The sequence below is a fragment of the Nansenia antarctica genome, assembly GCF_963989245.1.
Source record: "Nansenia antarctica genome assembly, chromosome: 7".
Lineage (NCBI taxonomy): Eukaryota > Metazoa > Chordata > Actinopteri > Argentiniformes > Microstomatidae > Nansenia > Nansenia antarctica.
In genome coordinates, this window is record NC_137677.1 from 33,209,305 (window position 1) to 33,219,242 (window position 9,938).

The window sequence follows — 9,938 nt, forward strand, 5'->3', positions numbered from 1 at the left end:
GCCGTTCAGACATTTACACATTCACACATTCACACATTCACAGGTTCACAGGTTCACTCTTCTCCATACATATCCTTCTCCTACACTGAAACTATACTGCCCTCCTCTGGCCACTGTAAATACTGTTCTGTAAATACTGTTCTGTAAATAATATCCCAAATCAGTGTGTCAGTGTCATCTCTGACATTTAAAATCTATGAAAGTGCATTTTCAATGGGGACCAAGTGTCTAGAAAACTGATAATGATATTCTGTTCTCTGTTCTGGCAAATAGAAGTTGTCTGGCTGTTTTTTTATTTTTTTTATTTTTTATGATTCGATTCGATACCTATGAATACAGGGTAAGGCATATATATATATGACTACGGCAAAATGAAGAACGGGTTTCACACGGGTTTCGTGACCAGAACTTTATTCACGTTCACATGACAGACACATTTTACATGTATGATTTCTTTCTAGCAGTTGATTTGAATCAGAGCATGTTCACTGGCAGCTCAGCACTGAGTGTAAGAGATGAGATGGGTAAATTATTAAATTAATGACCTTCAAAACACCACAAGACAATGACAGTGGATATAAACATGTAATGTGTGAGCATGTTAGGCTGTAAGTACAGTAGGTGATTTTATCTGAGATCGATCATAATAATCATAAAATAGCCTAATAATAATAATAATTTCAGTTTAATCAAATTATACATTTTTCAATAATCATTTGTAATATTAATCATTTCAGCTAGTCTGTCTATGTGTAGCAGCGTGTGTGTGTCTGCGAGGAGGTGCAGCCTGCTGGTCTGGGTACACGTAGGCCGGGTTGGGGACAGCCACCAGGCTGGTGAGGTGCGGGTCCTGGAGTGACTGTGCCGCTTGCTTGAGGAGCGGTGTGCGCGTCGACCCTCCGCTGCGACGCAGCCTGTGGAGAAACGCACTCAACGCGACCACCACCACCACCAGGACCGCGCAGACCCCCGCCAGCGCGTACAGCGCCACCGCCCCACCGTCCCGGGTGGTAGCGACCGGCACGCAACTCGTCCGCGACTCCCCGCCGGCGCCGTTCCGCGCGCTCACGCACACGCGGTACCGCCGCCCCGCCTCCAGCCCGAACACGCTGCTCTGCCGCGCCCAGGAGCTCACGCTGCCGTTACTGAGCGCGCTGCCGTCCTCCTCCCGCAGCACCCGGAGAGAGAACTCCGCCACGGCGGTCGAGGTCGAGGCGGTAAGGGCGCACCACCGGACGCTGGCCGCCTCCGCCCACACGCCCGACACCTCCAGCGCCTCCACGGGGTCGGGGGTCGCGGTGGGCGGAGTCAGAGCGGGACAAGAGCAGCTCCGCCCCCCCCTGGCCCCCCGGACCGCGGCGCAGGGCCCCTGCAGGTGGAGACAGGAGTCGTAGGGACACAGAGGGAGCTCCGCCCCCGCTACATCCGCCTGCTTCGCCGGTTCTTTTCCGTCCAAGTCGTCGTCGTGGCCGACATACAGGGGAGGGGGGATGACTGGAGGGGGGGAGGCGGGTGGCGAAGGACGGGGGGGTCGTGCGGGGTCTTTTGGGGGAGTGGGATACGGCTGTGTCGACGTCACTCTCGGTCGTTGTGGCGACGTCGTCGGTTGTGGTGCCGCTGGTGACGTTGCCATGGGCGACGAAACTGTCTGAGTGTTGTTGTCATCCTGGTTGTTGCCGGGGGTAACAGTCGTCTCTGGGGTCTGCGACACTGGTCGGGGTAGAGGGGCAACCGACGGTCCTGTCACTGATGTTGTCATGGTTGCTGTTGGCATGGAGACAGCCTCCGGGAGTGTCTGTGTATGGGACCCCGATCTGCGAGCAGATCAAACACGTTACCGTGGCAACACGTTACCATGTCAACATAGCAGTGAACTGTAACCTGAAATTAATATTAGTTACTTTAGTCACAGTATCCCCCCCCCCCCCACACACACACTGCTGGTTGCACATCCCTGGTCAATGTGTCACTCTTTAACCTTTGCACTACTGATGTTTACAATACTACCTTTGCACATACTGTATTATTGCACATTGCACATTCCTCTTTGATATAACCTCTTTTATACATCTGCACATTACATACTGTACATAAGCTATCTTATACCTCTAAACTACCGTACATGCCTTACTGTATCAGTATCATTGTCAAGTTTTTATATGATTTATTTATTCTAATATTATTATTAAAGTTTATTTATTTTATATCATGTTCTTATATCACTACTTGCACTTCTGGGTAGATGCTAGAAACTGCATTTCGTTGTCTAGTACTTGTACTCTGCAATGACAATAACATTGAATCTAATCTAATCTAATCTAATCTTTCACATCTTTTTAAGGTATTTATTGAAATCGACCTAATCCAAAAGGTATAACTAAGTACAATCTATGGGTTGTAACTCTTATGAGCTCTGGAAAGGACTCAGTTCTTAACATCAGTCCAGAACTTTACTAATAAGATTTAAGTTCTCCTTATTGTGAGTGTGTTCAAGAGAGATATTCACCCTTCTCTTGACCAAAAGATCTCCTGTGTATCCAGCCAGGTGTGTGCAGTGGGGTTGTCTGAGGTGTGTGTAGAGGGGTTGTCCGTGGTGTGTGTAGAGGGGTTGTCCGTGGTGTGTGTAGAGGGGTTGTCCATGGTGTGTGTAGAGGGGTTGTCCGTGGTGTGTGTAGAGGGGTTGTCCGTGGTGTGTGTAGAGGGGTTGTCCGTGGTGTGTGTGTTCCCAGCGCCTGGTGATGGTGTGTGTGGAGAGATGAACACTGGAATCTGGTCTGCAGCCGCCGTCCAGAAGACACACACAGCAAGGACCCAGGCGCACGGCAGCCAAAGGGTTAACATTTCACTGGGAAGCAAAACACGCGCACGCGCACACACACACACACACACACACACCCCCACACACACACACACACACACACACACACACACACACACGCACACACACGCGCACACACACACACGCATACACACACACACACACACACACACACGCATAAATGAGAGACATCAGACACCTCTTAACTTTTCACTCGTGATCACAGCTATCCTGTCTCAAATACACAGCACACATAATTACCTCCAGGCCTTCATTGTCCTGTCACAGTAAGCCCTCCCTCTAGAGCTCACTGGTACCAAGCCCAGGGTCCTACAGCTGTCTGGTACCAAGCCCCAGGGTCCTACAGCTGTCTGGTACCAAGCCCCGGGGTCCTGGACCGTCTAGAGCTCACTGGTACCAGCCCCCAGGGTCCTGGACAGTCGTTGTTGGGGGTCACAGTGGTGGTGTGGATCCCTGTTCCAGCCGTGAGCTTGCTGTGGTGTTAACTAGCGAGAGGCTGTCTGTCTGTGTTTTATACAGTACCAGTGGGGGTACGTGTGTGTGTGTGTGTGGGGGGGGGGGGGGGTAACTGGGAAAAGTAATGTGTTACTCAACACACACACACATACGCACACACACAATTGAAACTGGTGGGAGGGCGTGTGTGTGTGACTGTGTGTGTGTGTGTGTGTGTGTGTGTGTGTGTGTGTGTGTGTGTGTGTGTGTGCGTGTGTGTTTACCGTGGTTGCTTCGTAGGGGAGTGGTCACTGTACCAGGCTCACATCGCCACGGCTACAGAGACTTACGCCACCCCAGAATACTCCTACATATCTGAGAGACAGCTCATGTTGATAAGTGCCCTGAGTATTCACATACACACACACACACACACACACACACACACACACACAGAGACACACACACATACAAAGACACACAGACACACACACAGACACACACACACACACACACACACACACACACACACTACCTAAACCTTAAGCTCACAGTCACTTTGCAATACTCATGACATTCTACATGAACTATTTATTTTATTTACTATTTCTACTGCTAATTGTATCCTGTCTTATTTGTCACTTAAATGTCATGTACTATTGTCACTTTTATCTGGAATTATGCCTATTGCCTTATTGTCTTATTCTTGAAGCCTAAGAATTAGATTATCATACACTTGTATAATGTGACGTAACAATAAAACTTGAGACTTGAAACACACACACACACGCACACACACACACACACACACACACACACACACACACACACACACACACACACACACCTCCATGTAGACAGACGGGGTGGTGTTATCTGAGGGTGTCTGTGTCCATCCATGAGGTGTGTCCTACCAGATAACGCTCATTAATATTCATCCACATAACCTTGGCGGCTCCCTCCTGTCTCCAGTAAAGCCTCCGCCAAGCCTAATAAGAGGTAAGGGAACAGATTTGATCACTTTTCCCCAAATGCCCTTGTGCCGAAATACGCACTGATCCACAGAACACCAACTCACAAGCCACAGTAGCCTACGACCAGGGGGAAGTGAACTAAGGAAGCTGAATTAAGCGGGTCGATTCAAAGTACTTGTTTTCCATGGTGATTGCAGCGAGGTGTCTCTTCTGTTTACATGGTTGATAAGCAAAAACATTTTAATTGAGGCCACCTCTCCTCTCCTGCTCATCTGAGCCACTACGGCCCCGTCATTAGCATAGGCCTCACACCTGGGCCCTGACTCCCCCCAGGGCTCCCACACCCTCTGAAACATCACATTCAAGCACTTTTCAAGGACTTTCAAGACTCAATTCCCTCAAATTCAAGGACCCAACACGGCATAGTTTGAGACAGATCTAGATGAGAATGTATATAATAGGAACTATCCGCTCAGAGACCACAATTAAAAAGAGAGGCTTGAATGTAGAGGCTTGAACACTAGATGGTCTCTTGCCGTCTCTACCACAGCACAGCAAAGCAATATTGTGAAATATGTGTAAAGTTACTGTGTTAAGTTAAGCTTATCTAGCTACTATAATTACGTAAAACATTTTTTTGAATATATATGTTACGGTACATGTGGGAATACGGTACATGTGGGAAAACTAGGGTTAGGGTTAGGGTTAGGGTTAGGGTTAGGGTTAGGGTTAGGGGTAGGGTTAGGGTTAGGGTTAGACATGCCAGCATGTACCTAGTGCACGTAGCACCTAACCCTAATCCTAATGACCCATGTCTATCTTCAAAACCTTTTAAGGCCTTGATTTTATTTTCTCAAATTCACAAACTTCAAGGACGCGCACCGCCACTTCTATCATCGGGGGCGCGCACCGCCACTTCCATCATCGGGGGCGCGCATCGCCACTTCCATCATCGGGGGCGCGCACCGCCACTTCCTCAATCAACGCCAATAATCAATCACATCTCCTGCAGACACACGGAGCCACACACACACACACACGGGGCTGATAGGGGAAGGAAGCTGTTGCAGGCGTGTATTTGTGTAGGCTATCATTAAGCAACAGGCCCTCAAACGTACCTTACAATAACGATGAAGTTGGTGGTTTTAACAATCGTATTATTATCATCATTTGGCGCCTGTGGTTTGGCAAATGTCGAAGACCGGATAACGCAGGAGCGCATGTTTTTGGGTTCGTTGGGCCTCTCTGGTCGACCCAAGCCCGCGGGCCAGCGGCGGGTTCCCTCGGTGTTGTGGAGGATGTTTAAGAGGACCAGCGCCCGGGACCACGAGGAAGCCCGAGACGGCGACCCGTGCGTGGTGGCCGAGTACGGAGTGCGTGGGAACATCGTCCGGTTTGTGCAGGACCAAGGTGAGGTTTGTGCAGGACCAAGGTGAGGTTTGTGCAGGACCAAGGTGAGGTTTGTGCAGCAGGACCAAGGTGAGGTTTGTGCAGCAGGACCACGGTGAGGTTTGTGCAGCAGGACCAAGGTGAGGTTTGTGCAGCAGGACCAAGGTGAGGTTTGTGCAGGACCAAGGTGAGGTTTGTGCAGCAGGACCAAGGTGAGGTTTGTGCAGCAGGACCAAGGTGAGGTTTGTGCACGACCAAGGTGAGGTTTGTGCAGGACCAGGGTGTAGGTCGTAGGATGGCTGTCGTTGTAGGCTACTCGATGAGTACAAAGAATGAACTCGATAAAAAAAAAAAAAATGTGACCTTTTGATTGTCCCTCCCTCCTCACATGGCTGCGTCCCAATAATCTAAAGTGGATCCTTCTCCTTGTCTCCTCTGCTTCACCTTTATGATCAGAGAAGGCCCAGATACTATACAATTGTAACCTTTATTTATACAGGTTAGTCTCATTGAGAGAAAATGTTGAACAAAGGAAATTGAGATTGAGAGACCTGTTTCAATAGCAACAGGGGGAACAATATTCCAGTCAAAACAACCTGCATGCACAGACACACGCACGCACAGACACACACACACACGCACGCACAGACACAGCATTGAAACAACTATGGATGCCTACAGTACAACAGTTACAGAGACACAGGCGTTATAACTAAAGACATCTGTCCTTATGACACTAACACACATCTGTGATATTTGCATCGAATACAAGTGTTTAAACTCCACCAAAGTGACGACATCCTCAAGTTTTAAACTGTTCTGGAGAGAAGTCCAGTTGGAGTAACACTGTAGGATTGGGACAGGATGTTCCAGGAGTGGTTGTAAGGAGAACAAACCAATTTGGAGTACTGAGGGTGCGTTCGTAAATTCGCTCTGAGAGCGCAGGAGTGCAAACTGGGTTCAACGTCATAAAGGGACCAGGTCATTTGATTGGACAAGAGGCATTCCATGAGTACTGATCAGATTTCCCGAGCGAATTTACGAACGCAGCCTGTGACTGTGCTGTGGGAATATGGGAACTAACTTTTTGAGCTAATTTACTCTAATTAGCGGTAACATTTATCTAGCTGGCCGTTTGTCATAAATATTGTTTTGTAAATGAATAACAGTGTGCGATGTGAACCTCCTGTCCTGTTTATTCCACAGAACGCGTTGTTCTGTATCCCCCGGCCCAGTGTGTTGAAAATTAACGAGATATAGGCTACTGATATGATGTATTATGGAGTAATATATATATTGTATGACTAATGTAAAAAAATAAAAAAATCATCCTGCAGGTAGACTGGTCTCTGGCTGGGGCGACGGTTGCCACGGCTGCGTGGAGAAGCACCTGTTCTTCAACGTCTCCGTGCTGCAGCCCGTGGAGCAGCTCTCCCTGGCGCAGCTGGAGATAAAGTTCCCAGGATCCCCGGGGTTCCTCCTCCCAGGGTCCCCGGCAGCGGCCCTCAGCGTGTCTGTCTACCGGGTGCTGCGCGCCACGCTGAGGGGAGCCGACGCCGCCGCCAACCGCCGCCTCCTGCTGTCCCGGTCAGTGCAGCTGCACCCCGGCGGCGGGGCGGTGGGGTCGGGGTCACCGGCGCTGACCTTCGACCTCACGGCGCTGGCCGACGGCTGGCGTCGGCCGGGGCGTAACTACGGGCTGGTGCTGGCGCTACGACCGACGCACAACGTCGAGGACGGCGACGACCCCCTCCTGGCCTACTACCGCCCGTGGGGGAACGCCCTCCCTCCGCCCCGCGCCCGGCCGACCACGGCCCTCCTCCTCCCCGAGTTCCAGGCCTCGCTGGTGGCCGTGTCTCTGAACCCGCTCCAGTGCAGCTCCAGACAGAAGCGCAGCGCGGCCTCCTCCGCCACATCCTCCTCCTCCTCCTCCACCCCGTCCGCCATGTACCTCCCGCCGGTGACGCCCAGCAACGTGTGCAAGCCCCGCCGCCTCTACATCGACTTCCGGGACGTGGGCTGGCAGGACTGGATCATCGCCCCGCAGGGCTACCTGGCCAACTACTGCCACGGGGAGTGCCCGTTCCCGCTGAGCGAGAGCCTGAACGGCACCAACCATGCCATCCTGCAGACGCTGGTCCACTCCCTGGACCCCCGGGGGACCCCTCAGCCCTGCTGCGTCCCTGTGCGCCTGTCGCCCGTCTCCATGCTCTACTACGACAACAACGACAACGTGGTGCTGAGGCACTACCAGGACATGGTGGTGGACGAGTGTGGCTGCAGGTGAGGGTGGAGGAGGAGGAGGAGGTGGAGGAGGTGGAGGTGGAGGAGGTGGAGGAGGAGCAGGAGGAGGAGGAGGAGGTGGTGCTAAGGCACTACCAGGACATGGTGGACGAGTGTGGCTGCAGATGAGGATAAGGTGGTGAAGGTGGATGAGTGTAGATGCAGATGTGGAGGGTGGTGGTGGACGTGTGGATGATGATGATGATGATGATGATGAGGTGGATGAGTGTGGCTGCAGATGATGATGATGAGGAGGAGGAGGAGGTGGTGGTGGTGGTCGTCATGTTCCCAGTCGACCCCAAGCCCCTACCTCCTAGACACTTGTGTAATCTCTTGGATACAGTAGGTGGAAGCAGGCTAGGTGAAAAGGTGAACTATTCTATCCAATCGTTTTATGTGCAGGGTAAGGGCTAGGCATAGATTTGGAGTTGAACAGGTCTGTTGAACAGGACTTTGACTTTTCTACATAGAATGTGTGACTTGAGTTGTGCTTGATCTCTTAAGTTGTGGACATTAAAATGGTTTTACTTTGACTTTTAGAAATGGTCTTGTCAGAGTGGATTTTTACTTTGGTTATGCAAGTTATTTGTTGTTACCTGTGATGTCACAATAAAAATCTATACATTCCATTATGTATTCTTCTTTTGTAGGCCTATTCGGTTGTTACGTCGTGACGTGTTTCCGGGTCCAACGTTGGCTGAGGCGCTCTCTTCAAAATGTCGCAGTAATGATAGTAATTCATTATATTTGTGTAGCGCTTTTCCGAGGCTCAAAGACGCTGAAAATATGAGAAAAACGGGAAAGTGCTGTGTCTCTTGTTGTATGAATAGATCCGAGTCTAAAAAACGATTGAACTGTCATTCTACCGCTTTAGTACTCTGGTGCGGGCAATCAGATTATGATTTGTTTGTTTATTTAATGATTTATTTTGGCTCCATCAAAAAAAATAGTTCCGCAACTGGACTGTTGCCTAGCAACCTGAACACAAACATCTGCAGGCTAGCTACTTTGTATTAACGGTCATTTCGGAGTGATACATATACCGGTAGTTAAAAGTCCCAGTGCTGTTATACTGGATATTGGCACTCTTGTCCAATCAAATTACTTGGTCGGAACTAACTGCTGTATAAGGTCCGGTAACATTTTAAAATGTCATATGCTTTATTGGAAGGAACTGACACAGCTCTCTTCACTGCACGTTCTTCCTCATGTGATCTCATTAATTGACGGCTACTGATTTATCGTGGTAATTTAGCACTATTTAAAAGCTATATTTCCACATAATGGACCTTTAAATATATGTTGTATTAGACATTGTTTTGTTATTTGTGAAACAATCTACAAGAGAGGAGGCTGAAGATGAAGCTAAAGGAAGCAATTTACCATGAGAGTAAGGGGGTTGTGGACTCATTTACCACTGGTACAGGGTTGTGGCCCTCGAATGGTAAATTGCTTTTCTACAACAGCCCCCACATAATATCAAAAATAAATACACAGTTGTAACATTAAATTCATGTATTTACAATCATTAATCGTTTCAGAATACATATATCCTTCCGCCACAGAATATAGTCCCATAATCAAGATCAACCATTGCATTGTAGGTCAGCACAGGTGTTCTTAATCAGATTGATTGGGAGGCGGATTGATACTGGAAATGCGGTCTGAACTGAAGGTTGTTGGGGTATCTACCACTGTTGCTAGCCAATCAGAATCCAGTATCCAAACATGCTGTTGTAGAATAGTAATTTAGCAATAGTTCAGCCTAATGACGCACCTTCCAGCCACCTACCTAAAGGTCTTACAACTAGATTCATTTTACAACGTAATTTGGAATGTCTCTTGTCAAAATCCCTCTCCTACCTAACCAAATTAATGGTTTAGTCATACATAAGTTAGTTGTCATAAGAAGTATGAATCGTCAACTCCATAAATGCTGAGAAAATTACATTCTCAAACTTCATCCTCCTGTATAACAATCACAAATGCAGTGCAATCAGATATTTCACCACTCTGTG

At 49.0% G+C, this 9,938-nt stretch overlaps 1 protein-coding gene across 1 annotated transcript; it reads left to right on the plus strand.

Annotated features, from left to right (window-relative positions):
* Positions 1-5,378: 5,378 nt before the first annotated feature.
* On the plus strand, positions 5,379-7,924 carry gdf3 (growth differentiation factor 3; the record flags this gene model as incomplete). The annotated part of the gene is made up of 2 exons (XM_080536677.1): positions 5,379-5,658; positions 6,975-7,924. The coding sequence occupies 2 exons, from the start codon at positions 5,379-5,381 to the stop codon at positions 7,922-7,924; spliced, it is 1,230 nt and encodes a 409-aa protein (XP_080392803.1).
* Between the last annotated feature and the right edge of the window lie 2,014 nt (positions 7,925-9,938).